The sequence below is a fragment of the Calidris pugnax genome, unplaced genomic scaffold, assembly GCF_001431845.1.
Source record: "Calidris pugnax isolate Ruff unplaced genomic scaffold, ASM143184v1 scaffold48, whole genome shotgun sequence".
NCBI lineage: Eukaryota > Metazoa > Chordata > Aves > Charadriiformes > Scolopacidae > Calidris > Calidris pugnax.
In genome coordinates, this window is record NW_015090787.1 from 874,053 (window position 1) to 893,251 (window position 19,199).

At 50.2% G+C, this 19,199-nt stretch overlaps 1 protein-coding gene across 4 annotated transcripts in view; it reads right to left on the bottom strand.

The window, feature by feature from the left end:
* Nucleotides 1-19,155, bottom strand: part of GPD2 (glycerol-3-phosphate dehydrogenase 2) — a 57,281-nt gene extending 38,126 nt beyond the window's left edge. Inside the window, exons 1-3 of one of the 4 annotated variants that reach the window (XM_014966547.1) lie at nt 18,966-19,155; nt 7,817-7,924; nt 115-286 (exon numbers count right to left, since the gene is read on the bottom strand). In XM_014966547.1, coding sequence (XP_014822033.1) covers nt 115-286; nt 7,817-7,918 — 274 coding nt within the window. In that variant the 5' untranslated portion in view covers nt 7,919-7,924; nt 18,966-19,155. Of the gene's footprint in view, nt 1-114; nt 287-7,816; nt 7,925-8,193; nt 8,213-8,428; nt 8,502-18,507; nt 18,738-18,965 lie in introns of those variants that run through there. The other 3 variants (XM_014966549.1, XM_014966548.1, XM_014966551.1) reach the window with 3 other exon arrangements.
* Nucleotides 19,156-19,199: the final 44 nt, after the last annotated feature.

Below are 19,199 nucleotides of genomic sequence, written 5' to 3' on the forward strand. Positions count from 1 at the left end.
GCATTCAGAGTATACTTTCTACATCTTCAAGTACTTTTGAAAAGCCCACCTGACACATTCATCATAAACCATGTCATCCAAGAATAAGAATGCAGTTAAAGTCCCCAGCCTCACCTCTGGTGACTGCATCCAAAGCACAGCCACATCCCGTTGCTCCTCCGCCGATGACAAGGACATCGAATTCACCTGCGGTTTTCAGGGCCAAAACCTGCTCCTCTCTTGTGGGGAAATCATGCTTTATTGGCACAGTCACAGCTTCTGCAGCCTGAACGTGCACAAAGGCACCCTACGGAGAGCAAAAGAAGATCTGTATTTATTGTGTGCACACACACACACCCCAAAATCACAGCATTTTCTATAACCATAAAGGTAAACTCAAATATTCCCAGTCACTTCACCTACGTCTAATAATAATATTGTATTAAAACATTATGGAGCAACAAACAGTACTAATAATAGTTACAGTACTAAGCTAATAAAGGGCTAGCACACATTTACTTCACTTTCCCTACTTCAATGTAACGCTGTGCTCAAGCACTGATGCCTATATTCCTTATTTCTAGGAACAGTTTTCTGCTGTGTCAGACGTTACAGGGTATGCAGGAAGTACAGGAACAAACAGACACATGGTTAAGCTCTCAACTCGTTACCAAACATCCATCAAAGCAAAGGACTGAAAGATGAGTGTACATTTAATATTTTGAAACTGATTACTTGTACAGTGGAGTTAATCTCAGCTGAGATTTGATCAGGTTCGTGAGAGGATGTGAGTTCCTGTCGAATACAGGACACTCAGTCACCACAGAAACACTATTTCCACGTCCTTAAAAATCTTGTAAGCACAGCAATTAACATCCTGCAGCACGCCAAAATACAACTTTTCTTTCAAGTAACAAAACTAGATGATGTGGCAGTTTCCAAACAGGTCCCGATGTTACCGGCATGGTTTTGGGAGCCTTTCCATCCCCCTGATGCTGTAGGAACCACTGCTGTCCCTGTGCAGGGACAGTGACAGAGCCCTAGCACACTCACGTAGCCAGAGAACACGGACCAGGGCTAAATCACATGCTCCTGCATCCCTGGGGCAGGGAAAGCTCTCCGGAAACACAAGCCGCTTCCAGGTTTTAGGAACTCCAGCCCCTTTCCCTGGCAACGGGGAGGGAACGTGCCCCTGCAGTAATAAAGTAGCTCAACATAAAAAAGCAGCTCAGTGGCTGGTCACCGTCTGTGCTCTGTAGTACCTCCCTGGCTGTCACACAGCTCAGAGACCTTCTGAGTTAGAGGCAACCACGACTCTTTCAACACACCCCCTGTGAGCCAGCAGCCAGCCCAGCCACCCACGAGAAGCCCCAACTCACATCACATGCTGCATTCAGCCGAAATATTTTTCTTCAGAATTATTTGCTCGTCCTTCAGCAGCATTATGATTGAAATGCGTTGTTTCTCAATGTTCCTGTCACAGAGTGCCAGAGTGGCCGGGGCTGGCAGGGACCTCTGGAGATCACGGGGTCCAACCCTCTGCCAGAGCGGGGTCACCCAGAGCAGTGGGACAGGAATGTCTCCGGGTGGGTTTGGAATCTCTCCACTACTATACGACTGACAATAAAATCTACTAACTGGTGCCACATCTAGAAGAAGTGCATATTCAAAAATAATTACAGAAGAAGTTCATTCTGTAGGGCTGGGTTATATGGACCAGAATGCAAGCAGCTCCTCAAATCACTGGGATGGTGGCAATGGCATTCCCTGCACGCGTGTGACAGTCTGAGCAACAAGGAAAGCTGGGCCAGAGAAAGAGGGCTCTGCTTTAAAGGATTTCATTTTCTCCGTATTTCTGGGAAGATAAAAGATTTAAAATAACCAAAGTTTGGCAATGAGGACTCAAGCTATAGTGCTAGCACTGATTTTCCCAAGTGTGGTGCCTGTGTTTCCTGCTGGGGTCACCTCCAGCCCAGCAAGCGCCTGGGCAGGGGCTCGGCCACCCACTGCAAATGCCCAGGAACTCATTAAAAGCTGGTTTAAACCCACCACAGCCCCCAAATGCAGATGGCAGGGAGGTGAATGGAACTGGGACAGGGAGGGGAATGGCCATGAGCTCCCAGCTCCAGCCCCCCCTCGCTCTCATCTCTGCACAGGCACTCGAAGAGAAACCCAGCTTGTGTGTCATTCTTCTGAGCAATGAATTCCTCACTTTCCCACCCATTTTTGCCTCCTGCCCCGCTCTCTCCCCAGCCCGCTCCTCTCTAGCAGCACCAAGAACTTTTGTATCCCCCAAAGTGTGATTAGAAACTTATATCCCCCCAGTATGGTTCAGTGATGCAGCTCCAGAAGGTGTTTTTCCAGTGAGCGACAAACACAAGAAGGTAGAGGACCCAGCCATCCCTGCCATCTCTCCTGCTTGGTGGCCACAGAGATGTCCCTCTGGCCACTGTGCTATCACGGGGGTTTGCTGGGACCCCTCTGATGGCCACTGCCTCTGCAAAGCTTCGGTGGCCACTTTGCCCAAACCACAGCATTCCCCTGCCCACATGGAAGCTTTTCTCCTTGAACACCTGGAAGCTGGGACAAGGCCACAACGTTGAGGGAGGCACGGCCACTGTCACTGTCTGGTTTCCCTGGGGACACCAGTGCCTCCAGTGTGCTTTTACTGGTGTGCCAGTTCAGCCAGTGCCGATGTCCCCGCTTCCCTAAATGCCACCCTGTGACTCGGGGACAGCAGCAACAGGGATGAAACTGCAAAGGCCAAAACCACTCATGGCTTCAGTCTTGCACGTGTTTGGGCTAATCGGGCTCAGCCACCTACACTCTGCTTGCTAAAACTTCTAAAAAAAGTGAAAAATCTCAAGGTTCGTTTTGCACTACATTTCCAGCCAGGCCTTCTCCAGCGAAACAAGGGGCTGTTTTCAAAGCGTAGAACTTACCTTCAGGAGAACAACTCAACTTCAGGAAAATAAGAGGATACAAGAAAAACAAAAGGCGGAATTCAAGAAGCACTAAAATTTGGGTTTGAGTATATTTTTTTTGCTTTTAACCACCTTCCATAGAGCAAAGGGCTGGCAGCAGAGCCCGGGGCAGCACCCCGAGCAGAGTGGGGAGACGAGCACTGAACACAAGGGAAGTGATTAGCGGCCCAGGAATTGATATAGATATGATTCATCTTGCTGTCAATTAAATGCGAGAGGGAAGAAAAGCCGCATAGAGGGATTCCATCTGCAATAACGTGATTAGTTTGGCAGTGAACAAGTGTGTTTACTGAAATAAGCAATTGCTGTTTATATCTACAATTTCTCAGGCAAGAGTTCCTTGAATGGGTTTGATTACACTCTCAGCGAGAGGAAATTTAGTTTGGCAGTTTGAATTCAATCATGAAGTTATAAAGTGATCTAGTAATCCATAAGCACGCGCTCCTGTTAATTTGCTAATGTAAATCTCCAGGTAGGTTTGTGGAGTCAAATTCATCATCCTTAGTCGTTTAAAAAAAGGGGAGAAAAAAAAAAAAAAAGGGGAGTAATGAAGCAAGCCCCAAAGCAGGCCAAGCTGCATTACCATACTATCATAGTGGATCGCATTCCCCTTGAGGAGCAATTCCTGGTGGCCACAGCTCTACTTGCCCACCAGACAGAGGAAGCCTTGCCTGGTGGCTTGGGCAGCACCAGCATCTCGTACAGCTCCAGCACACGGCTGTGCTCTTCCCCTTCATCGTTACAAGAAGGGGAAACAAATCACCAGTGGCCTCCAGTTCAAACGTGGCACATCAAAGAATCCCCACCTCATATCTAGTGCTCAACCACTTGGCTCAATGTATTAAAGGCACAAAAAGCAGGAATACAGGAATTCTATGGGAAGAGAAAGAAACTGCTATTTCCATTCCTGTCGGTGTTGGCAGCGTGGGGACAACACCAGCAAGGGCTGGCTGTGTCACCTCTGCCATTCAGGTATCGGGGTATTTGAGGGCAGATCAATCAATTCTGTACACAGCCCGTGTGATTTCTGCCTCAGAGGGGTCCCACTCCACCTCACACCAATCCTTTTCAGGAGCTGGTGACAGGCAGGCAGTGTAGCATCCATGGACTTGGGAGCCCCTGTGCTGTTCAAGATAAAAGTAATTTACAGTGATAACACTGAAAATATGTATGTAAGAGTCTATGCACACTGGCTTTACCCAAAAACAGCTCAGGAAGGACTAGATTCTGCAGCTCTCTGCAGCATCTGCTGTGCAGAGCTCCCCAACTGTCTCCTTTTCTCTGGAAAAGAGGTTTTCTTCTTAATCCCACCCAAAGCCTCCCTGCCAGACCCCTGTGTTTGTGGGGCTGCAGGGAAAGCCTGACCAGCTCCTGATGGGTAACGGGGACTTGGTCTGAAAGCACCACTCCTCTGCGTCTACTGAGAGGGGCTTTGCTTCAATTAGTGTCATTCCCACTTATTCCCTTGCACACAGCGTTAAGCTAACCCATCCCATTAATTCAGTAAATACCCCAGTGATCAGGCTACTATAAACCACACAGAAGCACAACACCCATCTATCAGTTTAGGAGTTAAAGCCAACAACAGCTCCATCACGTCGACACGTGTCCCCGTCCCTGCTCTGCTCCGTAGGAACTGCGTGTTGCTGGAAAGCCCAGCACAAACAAGGGCAATTTCCTGAGCTCCTTGGATGCCTGCATGTGCCCCCCATAGACAGATGTATATACAAGGTCATACTGCCCAACTGCTGCTGCAGAAACCTGCCCCAGAGTGCCAGCACACATGGGATAAAAAATAAAACAGAACCCAGGACAGACCTGAATCCACGGAGTGTTTGATTTCCAAGGAGTAAAGGCTTTTCAGCCACTCACATACAGACAAGGATAACGGTGCTAACGGGGATGTTCTCCTCCCAGCTGGGATTTGGCTCTCAAACCCAGCATGGACAATTTAAATTTCAACATCAGAAACTGCCAATACTCATCCCTTTTAGTAGACAAACCACTTGACTAACAAATCCAAATGGCCTCCCGCCCATCCTCGGGGGCCAGAACCTCACCCCCTTCAGCTTCCCCCTCGGAGTTACCCGGGACAGCCAATTCCACAGCAACACCCAACTCCAGGGGAGTAAATGTGGGAAATAAAGAAAAATGGATCAACTCAACTGTGTGCTCAGGATTCAGAGCTGGATGAGGTCTTTGTTCTGTACCTGGGTGTCCCCAATTCCTGGACGGACACCCAGGCACTGAGTGAGGCAATACCAACGTGGGTAAAATCACTGAGCCTTTTATTTCTGTCTTATTCCGTGACGGATGCTGTTCTTGAAATAACAGCAGATTTCCTCCAATGTGTAGCCAATTAGTGCACATCTTGGGGCAACATCCTCCTGCGGCAAAGGCAGGCGGGATGTCTGCCCCAGCGCCTGGGTGATTGGCAGCCTTCATTAGAGAGAGGACACCCGGGCTGGGGGACGTGCCCTCAGCAGAGAGATGTCGAGACCAGCAAACGGAGTGTCCTCCCTCGTGCCAGCCCCGCGGTCCTGCGGTGGGTGTTTAAGGCAGAGGCTTGAAGGGACACCATGTGGGAATGGTGGGAGTGAGAACAACGTGACAACAACCCGCTGCTCAACTTGACAGAGCCCTTTGCTCACACAGAGACCGGGGACGGGCAGAGCCTTGGGAGACAGAGCCCACACAGTGAGGTTTAGACACTGGGGGACGAGCAGTTATCTCATTTTGACACCACGATCACCTCCTGTAAAACTCGGGGGTTTAATCTGCCTCTGGAAATTCGTATTGGCCATCTGTTCCCAGAAAAAATGGAAATTCCCTGAATTCTGGAATACCACATATACAGCAAGTGAGCTGTCCACATCACTTTCCCCTTCCAACCCACTGAATCACAGAATGGTTTGGGTTGGAAGGGACCTTGAAACCCCCCCAGTGCCACCCCCTGCCCTGGGCAGGGACACCTCCCACCACACCAGCTTGCTCCAAGCCCCCTCCAACCTGCCCTTCAACCCCTCCAGGGATGGGGCAGCCACAGCTTCTCGGGGCAACCTGGGCCAGGCTCTCACCACCCTCACAGCAAAGAACTTCTTCCCCACAGCTCAGCTCCATCTCCCCTCTTTCAGGGTCAAACCCTTCCCCCTCCTCCTAGGGCTCCCCTCCCTCATCCAGAGTCCCTCCCCAGCTTTCCTGGAGCCCCTTGAGGGACTGGAAGGGGCTCCAAGGTCTCCCCGGAGCCTTCCCTTCTCCAGGCTGCACGTCCCCAATTCTTTCTCTTATTTAACAATCCTAAAATCTGCAGCTGCTGTTCCTGACAGCCAGGAGGGCAGGCTGTAACACCCCGTCCTAAGGACTCCAGCGAGAGGCAGCAGCACTGTCAGCGAGGTGTGCGACAGGCAGCCCAACGGGAAGCTCACTTTCAATGCTGGGTTTGATTTTCTCCAAGGGTACCTGAAGCCATAAGGATCCCGGTTTACCCACGTCCCAGTGAGGATCCCCAGAAATGACTCATCTCATTTGCTTTCCCAGTACCTCAGCTGCTGCTCCTCCTCATAGAAATGGCCAGAAAATTCGGATTATCCTTTATTAAGTCATAACACACATCTCCACGGAGTTGAATGAAGACTCTCTCCCATCATCTCCCACTGTTTTACCTTCAACCAGGCCATTAAGATCTGCTTCCTCCCTTCCTGTTTTCAGCCTGCCCAGTCTGAATGGCAACTCAGAGTGAACGTGTGGTAACGAAGGCAGTTCACAGAGTAACAGCTTGTCTCCGTAGAGAGCTGCCTGATGACATTCCTCAGGCGAGAGGCAGGAAACCCCAGGCGAAAGGAGCACCTCTCCCCCAGCTCTCAGGCTGTCACCACCCCAAAAGGAGGAGGAGGAGGTAGTCCCTCGGGTTTAAGCTCTTTCCAGACCCAGGCTGAAGGAAATGGGGCCCGAGCTCTGACTGCACTTACTGCAACCCTTTTAGGGAACGCTGACTGCCAAGATTTTTGGCCAAACGTGAGGTGCCAGCCCCACAGCCCACACCTGACACAACCTCAGGTGAGTTGTTCCTCTACACACATCTACTCAGCCCAGACACCGTTGTTTTTTAAAACTCTAAAGCACAGAACTGCCTTAAATCAATGGGCATTTGTTTGCTTTTAGACAAAGAGCAGTGGTCGATCCCCACCAGCTTTGCCCAAAACCAGTGCACAACCAGTGTTCCTGTTACTGATCTCTCCTTACAGAGCCCGGTGACTCCCACCCTCCCGTGAGGAGCAGACAGGCCAATGGACTCTGCTTTCTTCCACACAGGAGCTGACACCAGACCCCACTGCCTCTCCTTCTGCTCCCACTGCTTTAACTGGGAGTGGTCAGTGTCCACCAGAAACGACAGGAGCCTCTCCATGGGCTTTCCTGGCACAGATCCTGTCCCCAGAACAGTTTTCAGCTTTCTGAACCCAACGAGAGCTGCCCCCACGGCTGTTCTGAAGCTGAGCCTTTCCGAGGTGCTGCTATGGCTTCACTTCAAGCTTCCCAGCTTGAAAATACCGTCCAAACTCTGCTTGCTGCTGCTATTCAATCAGTGCTTTCCACTCCTCCTCCAAGCAAGTGAAATCCCCAGCAGTACACAAAGGTCAGTTTTTAAAGGATGTAGAGGAATCGCACTTCCCCACTGGTTAGAGACCCACACCAGTGAAACAGCGTTGAATGCCACCCTCCAGATTAGCACCTACCAAGGCAAGCGCAGAGCCTCCTGGCATTCCTTCCCAAACACAACCATTCGCACAAGCCGAACATACGCTCAAACAGATTTTAAGTTTCATATTTTATCAGAAATCATAATTAATACTTACGTGTTTGTTTCTATACTGAGAAAATTGAGAGAGGCCAAAAACTGTTGCTATGGCACCTCCTCCAATGAGAGCAGTTCCTTTCACTGCCTTCTGAAATGCCATTTTTTACTGTAAGAAAAGAAGACAAAAATTAATAGGCAGTTTTACCATGTTAGAATCTAGGCTGCACAGGATAGACCATTTGTAGAAACTGAAGACAATGTTGTGACAAGCTGAAACTTAGGGTAGCAATATATTAATTAGCAATTTCATTGCAATATTAATAATTTCTAAACAAAGTCTAGACAGAGGCAAGCCAGAGCGCTCCGATATTTGCTGTGGAAGCTGAACGACAAAAGAGGATTTAGATATAAAATTAGATGCAGGCACACACGCACCCATTTAAACCTGTATATGTGACAAGTGCCTACAGTACTGTGGCAAAGGCACAAGTCATGGGCCAGCTCCTTATCACAACAGGGCAGCTGATCCACATGACAAGATCACCTTTGGCTGCCCTCCTGGCCCATCAAGCTATTTCTACAGCCACATTAGCCAACAGCCCTCCACCCTGCTTCCCAGCTGGGAATTGCCATCCCTGTATTCACCATACACCAGCAAAGCTTGTCCTACCCAGGACCTGGGGAGAAGCTGGTCCTTCAGGAGCTGGTCCTTGAGGAGCTGGTCCTTCAGCCCGAAGCAGCAGCAGAGACAGGGACAAGATGAAGGGGCTTGGAATCGGGGCAGAACTTTTGTCACCCAGCTCCAGAGGGTTTCAAACCAGCCCTATGTGGGTCAGGCAAATTCTTGAAAGACCCAGTGTTTGGACACTGAATGAGAAGTGTGCATGGAACTGACCTGAATGTTAAGCAGGCGGCACCGGATCCATGCTCTGGGGGCCGTGGCAGCTCACGTGGTGTTGGGAACAGCATTCACTGAGTCTGAGGGGCTCCCCTCAGCACCCCGAGCCCCCCAGCTATGGAGACACCTTTGTCCAAGCCCCAGACCCACCCAGAAGCCTCCATGCAGGAGATTTAGCACCGTTAAGGCATAAAGCAGAAGCCAGCACCGTGTACAGCTCCGTGCCAACACCGGACACCAGCAGACTCACAACGGGGCGGGAGGGCCCTGGGCCAGGAGCAAGGAGAGGTGGCGAGTCCCACCCCAGGGCTGGCCAGTGGCTCAGCCCTCACCTTGGTCCCTGGTCCCATGGGTCATCCCCGCTGCCCTGCTCCTGCACAGCTTCCTAGCCCTCCTTGCCCATCTCACACCAAACACACCAAAACCCCTTATTTTCAGCAGCGTATGGCTTCTTGGCAAGATTTGCAGCAAACTACTTACGACCAAAGAGTTTTTTCTTTGGCCTTGTAAATAAAATTAAACATGAAATACTGTATGTTACCGTACATCTATACACATCTCATCTTTTTTCTCCTACTAGTTTTTTCCAGCTAGCATATATGTTCTTTTTTCTTAAAAAAATACACCAAACACGTTTAAGAGACAAGCCAAAGAAGAAAACTTCATTTTTAAGATGGTACAGAACTTAGTACCGCTCCCCGTGCGCTTGGCTCGCAGCACACTCGGTGTGAGGGGGAGTTCCACACACAACTGCTGTACACAAACATTCCATGTGCAGATGCAAGGGGTTACTGTACAGAAGGGCCAAGACTTGCTGCTTCCCCAAATTTTTCTGCAGAGCAGCATGTGTGCTCTCGATGTCCCCTCCTGTAACACCCTCTCTCGGTCCATACAGAGAGTAGTGCATTTTCCATCTACTTCACACTCTGGTTCTCAAAGAGACCAACTTCATCTTTCCTTTATCCCATGACAGGGAAAGGCAACAGCCAAAAAACCCCACGGCAAGGGAAGTTTCCTGAAGGAAAGTTTCTGCGGAGGTTTGGCACTGCACTGTGGCTGCCTTCCCCGGCTCCAGCTCCCGGCGGGGACAAGGGTCCCCATCAGGCTCGTGGTCCCTTGCCCAGTGGCATCGCAGGTGGGATACCATGGCAAGAGGAATGTGAGTGCCCAAGGAGGGGGACTGCTCGTGGAGGGGACATGCCAGAGCACTCCCAGAGCAGCTAGGCACAGCCAGCTCCGGGGACAGCCAGGCATGCCGGGATGCAGGCCTGTCACATGCCTGTCACCCCTCTCCCATCCGCTGGCACCTCTCTCCCATCTGCTGTCACCCCTCTCCTGTCCATCGGGCACAAGCCTCCCAGGACAGGTATTTGAGCCATCTGAGAAACGTCCTGAGCAGAGTGCCTCAGAACCAGGCCCTGCCCCCCAGCATTCTCAGCCCTCCCCCAAACTAAAAAGCAAAAACTAACCATCCTCTAAACCCCAGAACCACGGATCTGCAAACCCATACGTTGTGATGTGCTCCTACACACCTCGCAGTGCCTACCCATGAAGTTGTAACACAATGGGAAATTCAGTGCTGCACAAGAATTCAACTTTCCCCCCTGCAGCTGGAAAACCTGCGCCGCCGCCCCCGCAGCCATCACCTCCTGCAGAAGACAAGCACCGAGACAACCAACATCAGGTCACGTACCATCTGCAGCCCCACGGAGCATATGGCGACGGCGCACACGTAGGCACCATCCAAGCACTCTGTGTGCTACACGCTCCCACCAGAAGGTTCCTCCAAGGCAGCAGAACAACAGCTCCTCTCCCGGGCTGCGGAGCGGTGCCACTCTGGGAGCCGTTTCACACACCTTACGCAGCAGCAAAGGACTCGCTTCAAGCAAGAGCATAAACCCCTCGCCAGTGCCTGTGCTGGGAACACAATATGCTCTAGAATCCAAAGGAGTTCAAAAAGAACAAATTAGCATCTTCCAAAAAGCCGGCTTACGTGTGCGCAGAGCTACGGGCCTCAGGAGAACACAGGGAAGTGCAGCCTTTCACTTTCACCAACATCAGTAGGGCACAGTGATGGCTGAGGCACTGATCCCTACCTACCCCTCTTCAATCAAACTCCCCAAAAGTTCCTTGGGGGCCCACAGGAAAGCTGGGGAGGGACTCCTGATAAGGGAGGGGAGCCCTAGGAGGAGGAGGAAGGGTTTGACCCTGAAAGAGGGGAGATGGAGATGAGATGTGGGGAAGAACTTGTTTGGTGTGAGGGTGGTGAGAGCCTGGCCCAGGTTGTCCAGAGAAGCTGTGGCTGCCCCATCCCTGGAGGGGTTCAAGGGCAGGTTGGAGGGGGCTTGGAGCAATCTGGTGTGGTGGGAGGTGTCCCTGCCCAGGGCAGGGGGTGGGACTGGATGGACTTCAAGGTCCCTTCCAACCCAAACCATTCTGTGATTCTATGATATGATCCTCCTTCAAGGTTTCTGCCTTTGCTCCTTGTGAAGCAGCTTCTGTTCTGCTGTGGTTTCCAGCCCAGTGTGTAGGTCTCTCTCTGCCCCTTTCATTCTGCAGGACAAGGTACAACACAGACACTGTCAGGCTCGGTGGCTGCTGTACAGGAGAGATTTCCAGCCTCAGCCGTGGGTAAAGAGCTTCCCTCTGCTTGCCCGACAGCCGGGTACGTGTGCCATTAGCCCTCCTCAGAGCTGATAGCCAGATTATATGCAATTCTCCAGAGAAAGGCACACTCCCGGGGGACCGGCTGCTCAAATTGCCACGTAAATCTTGCTCACCATTGGTAAAAGGAGCTTATTCAGGGAGAGAAAGGAAAATACGGCTTAACATAAGCCACTCCAACGCCGAGCCAGACAGGCATTCAAACCTACAGACGGTGATTTACACCAAGAACATCTCAATTTCATCCCAGGCGCCCGCCAGCCCACGCTCGGGAGGGCTGAGCAGATGTATTTGGCTGAGGTGGAGTGGAGCTGGGGGCACTGGTGGGTACCACAGGCTGGCAGAGCCCTGGACACACCGCCGGCAGGGACTCCACAGATCCCTTCTGAAAGGGTGGGCACGGTGTGTGGGACAGGGCACGCAGACAGGGCTGCTCTGGGCAGGAGGGGGCTTAGACCCTGCCCCAGCACACACACAGCCCAGGAGAAGTTACAGGTTCTCTGAACGTGGGCTTTCTCCTCAAGTTCCGTCCCAGATCGGCCACTACAGGCTGCTGCCAGCACCAAGCAGGATAAACCAGAGAGCAGAAGACAAAAAAAAAGGGAAAGCAAGCAGTTCCCGTAGTTCTGACAACGGTTGTACACACAGCTCTATGGACACGGAGAGGAGCCTACGCTTAAAAACCCCTCCTCTTTTGCAAGGAGGTAATAAAACTTGACTCTCTTCCAAGCTAAGATTGATACAGCTTGTGATGGAGACGGAATTTTATTTTAATGGAAATTATAATAGCAAACAGCAGGAGAAGAGATGCAGTCACAAATAAGTCATCTTTCCATAACACAAATATTTTGAGTCATCTTTAAAAATGGCTCAAACAGTGTTCAGTGCTTTAATGCTGTAAGTGCCATCTGACATCGCAAATGCACACGTTAAGCCTTATCCTTAGTTCTGATACAGCTCATCAATGGCACCCTCAGTGCCAGGGGGGACTGAAGTCCCCAACAGGCTCTGGAACAAGCTCCAGCAGGAGCAAGGAGACCTTGCAGAGGAGCAGCCAGCATGAGGAGTGGGTACTGGGGACAGCATGGTCCATCCAAGGAGCTGAATAACCCACAGGGAGCATTTCTCAGGGACATCAGCTCAAACTCCTGGCTATTAAAGGATTCCCAAGAAGAAATAGGATTTAAACTTGAAACACAAAGGGGAAAAGAAAAGAAAGAGCCAGTTACGTGAAATGGAAACTACACTAAAGATTTATCAGGAAGAATTCGTGCTTTCAGTTTCCAGAAGTTAAAAAAGTTAATACAAACTGTGGTCACAGCAGGAAGGGCTCCCTCCTGCAGAGCATTTCTTAACCAGCAATCCAGCGCCCCACTCACTTGGATGCGAAGCCGCGTGTGGCAGTCACTTCCAGAGGAAGGTCCCATGTGGCAGTCACTTCCAGAGGAAGGTCCCACTCCAGAGTCAAGGCTGAAGGTCCCCGGGTGAAGCTCAGGAGCTGCCAGAGCCTGGACCTCCTGCACCACGGGCAAGGGCTCCTCTTCCTCAGCTAACACACTGCGTGAAGGCAGGGCTCTTCTGCTTCACTTTCAGCCCCATGTTCAAAAACCAAAAAGCAGGCGAAGCACAACTTACATCCTGTTTTTTTTTTTAAAGAAGGGATTTCAACACCCATCTGCAGGGGATGCCGGTGAACAGCATGGCCCCCATGACAAAGATCTGCCACCCTGCAGTTCTTGTGAGCCTGATGGCACCCCTAGGAGTGACCTGCCTCCCTCATCTCCCATAACACCCAGCCCAGGTAGCTTCTTACCAAGGTGTGTAACTCAGCACCTACCAGGGCTCCCACTCCAGCCCGAGGAGCCCAGGGCAACCAAAAAGCGCTGCCGTCGCTGGCATTCCTGTCCCCAAGCACTTCCTAATTATGAAGATATAGGGCTGGATCAAAGCAGCGCGTGGCCAAAGCCAGGGGAAAGAATGAGAGGAATGAGGGCAGAGGGATGGTGGGAAACTCAGCTGCAGCACGGCGAGGTAGGAACGGGAGAGAGAGGAGCAGTGTAGGGAAAGGGGAGAGACAGATGGAGAGAGGCTGCGGAGCTGCGCGAGAGGAGTGTGTGACGCCCCGCGTGCTGCCATCAGACACGGGGTATGAGACGCAAAACCTGTTAAATTCAGAGAAGAAATCCAATCTGTTATGTTGTATATCTGAGTGCTTTATGAGGCCATTACCATGGAATCTGGGTGCTTCGCATTCCATTTTAAACGAACACATCTAATAAAGTGAGTCACTCAATGAAAGACTTTAAAAATAGAAAACTTATAATCATCCCCACTCCAGTTTGCATAACTTGCCACCGGCACGGCAGCATTGTCTAATTCAGGCTTTCTTGGTCCTTCCCAAAGCTTCTCAGGTAAGTTTGGGATGATGAGAGAAGTCTGGGATGCTGAGAGCCCCAGACCAACATCCCTCTGGGCTGAGCTGAGAGCCTTGTGCTGCCTCTGCTCCCCCAAACAGCCAGAGACGCTTCTCTCCGCTCCCTTTCACTCAGCTTGTGGTCCTGCTGGCAGGAACACCTGAAACGTACCTGGCCACCGTGACAGGGACAGGACAGCAGGACAGGCCACCATGAGGATTCTTACTGGTGGTAACTTCAGCCTTTCGAGCTGGGCTGTTCTGAGAGTGCATTACTGGCAGTTTATGGCTGTGCCAATGCAGGAAGGGGCCAAATAACAAGAAAAAGGGGATGTCAGCAGAAAATAATCCTGTTGGCACCTCCTTTGACAGGATGATCTACCAGCTCTCCCAGAGCTGCTGTCCTCTGCTTTTCAGAAGGCTGAAGCGTTTAATACTACACTACACAGATGTCAGACCACACTGACTGAAGTAATGTCGTGGTTCCTCAAACCGGGACAAGTAAGCATCTCGGAAACAAGCGACTAAAGTTCAAACTAGCCCAAACTAAAGATGCTTGCCCTGCAGCACTCCTAATGGCCACCCAGCATCCCTCCCCGTGGCTGGTAAGGGGCTGATCTCCTGGGCTGGGCTATGTGGTACCAACCCAGCAGGGCCAGCGAACGGGAGAACAAAGCAGCACGCTCTGAAGGGCAACCAAAGCTTGTGGGCTACGTCACCAGCAGAAGCCCGGCCCACTGACTCATGAGCTTGTGACTCGTACGTGTAATTACTGTAAAGCCCTATCTATAACGGAGCCACACACCAAGAAAGAGTTCCAGCAGGTACAAAGTGTAGCTGATACCACAGCAGAGCCCATCCTCCAGATCCTCTCCTAAAGCCTCCGGTGGTTGCTTCGGTTCTTAAACACAAGTTACGGCACTTCAATTAAAGTAATTATCCAAGAGCTACCTCGCCAACCAAGCACACAAACATAACCCACAATACCTAGCCAGCTCACAGGGTTACAACTCCTCTTAAGCCACAGACCACACCACAAATTTGTAAGTTCCTATACAGGGAACTTAAAACCCAAAACTTAAGGAGTGGAAGCGAAACACCATATGGGGAAAATCCTTCCCACGCTCCAGTACCGGCAACGAGCTCGGCTATCGTGCCCAAAAGTAGTTGCAGTGCTTGTCATGCACAAAAATAAAGGAAAAACAAAGCAAAAAATAGGAGTACTATCCTTCTTCCTTCTCCTGTCCCCACTGCCTCAAACTCCTTCATTTGCTGTCTGCTCTCAGGCGAGCAGGACCTTCCCACCCAGCCCCAGACAATATCCCGACTGCTTTAAGCTCCATTCTATAAGGAACAAACTTTTTTGGCTTCTCTTTGCACTATTTGTATTTTTAACCTAACCACTTCTGTTTCGTTATGCTCCTACAAAAAAAAAAAAAAAAAAAACTCCAGGCGAGCAGGACCTTCCCACCCAGCCCCAGACAATATCCCGACTGCTTTAAGCTCCATTCTATAAGGAACAAACTTTTTTGGCTTCTCTTTGCACTATTTGTATTTTTAACCTAACCACTTCTGTTTCGTTATGCCCCAAAAAAAAAAAAAAAAAAAAAAAGCCTTCCAGATAATGAGGGGAAAAGTCTGATTTGTAAATCTTTCCTGGGATTTCAGAGAGGGGTAACGTTGCCAGAGAAAGCAGCGTGGTTGGGAGAGTGAGACAATGCTCCCCAACAACAGTGGCTGCAGGGCCAGGCGCTGCACCTCACCACTTACAGAACACAACCAAACACCGAGGCCACCAGCGTTTTCAGCCTTCCCATCGCACAAACATCATAACATATTTATCAGAAAAGTATTTCAACTCCCTCTTGCCCTATTGAATGATTACTTCAAAATGTGCCATCCAAGGAGTGACCTGATGACCGGCTAAAGGTACGCAGGGCGGTTTCCATACTTTGCTGTTCTTGTGCCAACACCATCTTTCGCTTGAATAGCTCAAACAGCCATTCCTGCTCTCTGCACTACCCGGGGTTAATGCCAGCCATAAAGCCCACCACCCACAATACACAACTCACAAACACTGCAAACCCATTACTGCAACTAGAAAGAGATGTTCTTGTTAGAAGCAGTTAATTTATAGCTGTTCACCCTTTTTTTTTTTTCTGATATTCTTCATTCCTCTCATAGTTAATGCGGATATTTGATTAAACAGTCTACCAAGTCAGCTGGATCCCAACACTGAATGGTATCCATGGTTTTCTATCCCCCCCCGAGTTCAAACAAAAGGAGAAAGGATTAAAAGACAAAGTGTTTTGCTTATTACAAGACTGGACACAGACCTGCGTATACAAACAGGTACCTGTTCAAAAAATAACTACAAATGAGGTGATTACTTAGGTGTGTCAAGGAAGTGACCTAGTTTTATACACTGGCATAAAGATTGAGACCTGATAGCACATGCAAATCCGATGCCAGAGGAGGGCCGTGCATTCAATACCATTCTGAAATCAGAATCAACCCTTGGTTTGAGCAACGCTTTGCTCAGCACAAAGGCACAGGTGGGGACTTTGGACCCGGCCAGCAGAGAGAGGACAACCTGGGTTCCTCCAGCACCATCAGGACACGACCCGGAGCAAGTTCACCTGGTGTTTGGAAACCCCTCCCGAGATAAAGCTGCACGTTCACTTGGCAACCTGGCTCAAAGGAAGTCATTTAAGGATACAAAATGTTTCTATAAGCAATACGATGAGGCTGCAGAAGAGTTCTGATTGCAAACTGTTTGTTCATTATGTAATAAAAGCTGTTTTCTAAAGCGATGAAAGCTTTTAGGAAGAAATGGGCTATACGCACATCAGCAAGAGCTGTGCCACAACCGCAGCGGACCCCGAAAGCAAAACAGCAACTCATTTTGTGTTCATTTCTCTTTTTACCCAGCACTTGGCTTTTCAGCGGTCCCTCACTCTCCTGAGATCACCCAACATGGCATGGTCCTGGGACAACGACAAGGACAGGTATCCGTGCCCTTCTGGGGGCAGGACACCGCGATCCCGCTCCCATCAGCTGTGGGGGCACACCCTGCGTGATAAAGCTAATCCCCAGAAAAATGCATGCACAAACTACAACCGGAAGGACAAGCAATATATGGGAGATTAACTAATTTATACAACTAGACCAGTTGTATAAATCAAGCTTAAACCAAGAGCAGCACAGGCCCATATATTTCAGAAAAGGTAAAATAATTCTTTAAGTCCCATTCACCCGCATGTAAACAAGGACTATGACAAAAGTAAGCTGTTGCTTAACAGAGCTACTTGCAAACACAAACCCTTGTTTGGAAACCAACAAGATATTCACATGGGAAAGTAGGGAGTAACAACTGCAAACTGGCTGTGGAAAAGGGACATTTCTTTTAAATATTTGCTGAAGCTTGCAGAGACTTGTGTGGCAACCAAGCAGGCAGCAGAAAGGAACCTACACGAGCTTTCATTTGGAAAACTGGTTTGTGTGAGTGGCCTTTGAAGCTGCCACATCCACCCAGCTTCCCAAAGCTCCACGAGATCTGTGGATCTCCAGAGAAAACACTGCATTATATAATAAGGGCCCAGCTCACCAAGCTGTGATTATTACGCTGCTGCTGTGCTGCCATACATGCACACACACATAATTAGGCCAAACAAAGTGTGCACCTATATGTCTGCAACCAAAGTAGCACTATAAATTAGATACAAGGTATGTGCATAATTTTTTATGCCCATTGGTGCCTACTCAAAACTTTCATCCCAAGTTAGACTAAATTAAAATTGGCAAATGGCTAACATTAAAATTAATCATATGCTCCTTGTTGCTACTACAGAAGAGCCAATACTGGATTTTGCCTTAGCTACCAACCCTTAAAGGTCTTGAAGTTTAAGATTGAGTCTACTGGCTAAGCATCCATCACTGCTCATCACTGACCGTTTCTGAGGAACCGTACCTATGAATAAGCGAGAAAAAGAAAAGGCCTGATTGACTTCAATTAAAAATACATCATGCTCTTAACAGCTGGGTCTCTGAGCTTGCTTCTTATCCACAGTCAGAAGATTACCTTACAAAGGGACTTCCGAGCCTTCAGGCCAACGTCAGTGTAATTACACTTGAGCAACCCTCTCATGCTGGGAAACTTTCTGGGTGGAAATGCCATCGCAGGAGAGCAGCCATGGCTCACAGAGAGCAGACTGCAAACACGGAGAACGAAAAGAGGACACAGGGAGAAGTCTGGCCATCACCCGAGAGCCACCAGAGGACAGAAGCAAGAGTCTGTAGTGGTGACAGAGTCACGTCTCCGCAGGGCTCCAAGCCTTGAAGAGGAAGTTGTCCTTGTCTCCTTGGCTGCCCTGCTCGAAGCTAGACACAGAGTGTGCCTGGCCAGCCTGGCGAGGTGTCCCAGTCATGCCTCGGTCCCCACAGAGCTCTGTGAGGGCCTGACAGCAGCAAAGGGACACCAGGAGGGGTGACAAGGAGTGGGGCAGAGAAGAAAAATGCAGAGCAGGGACGGGAGCGGCGGTGGAAGGGAGCTGGCTGGCAGCACGCCTTCGCTACCACCTTACAGCAAATAGAGTAAACTTGGCAGGTAGTAAATCTGGCTGGTTTAAACCCAAGGTCTACACACACACACATTTATAAACTTTTCCTGTAGTAATGGGCTTACAAGGGTTTACCGAAGCAATTGGTTAGAAGAGATAACGTTCTGGTTTGAGTAAAGAATCCAGATAAGAACGCAGGGAAGTTTAGGACTTACTTGTTACAGCGATAGACTCTCACCCAGGAACGGTCCCACAGCAGCGTTCAAGGCCAGTGAGGAGTAACCACCTGCATTTCCCACACAGCAGTGTGACTACAGCTATGCTATTCTTTGCCCAGCATTCTTAATAATAGGAGATGCTGTATTCCACCAGCTCTACCCGAGAAAGAAAAATCTAGTGAAAGGCTCCTGCAAAACCTCCCCTCTATTTGTTATATGTGTGCAGGCAGATATCCATAAACAGAGAGAGCAGGGCTGTGCCTGGGCTGTGAGGGAGCTCAGGGTGACAACACACAGACAAACGGGACAGCTGCCGAGTGCTTTATCCTCCTGCCATTAAAACAACCACACGCTCCATTTTTAGGTCGCTCTTTCCTGTAAGCTCCCCCCCTCCCCTCCTCCGCTATCAACACCCCACACACCACCAACCACCACCACAACCGAAAGCCACTTACTCCAACAGCCCGGCCGAGCGCCGCGTCCCTCACGGCAGGAGGAGATGGAGGGATGAAGGGAGGGCTCCCTCCGCGCCTCCCTCTCCCCGCTCCGCCTCAGCCTCCCCCGCCCTGCCCGCCGCCTCAGCCAGCCGGCAGGGCCGTCCGAGGGCGGGACGGTTCTCCTCAGGAAGGGGAAGCCGCGGTAGGCCCCGCCGCTGCGGCCTGTTCCCGCCCTCCGAGCCGCGGGCTGGA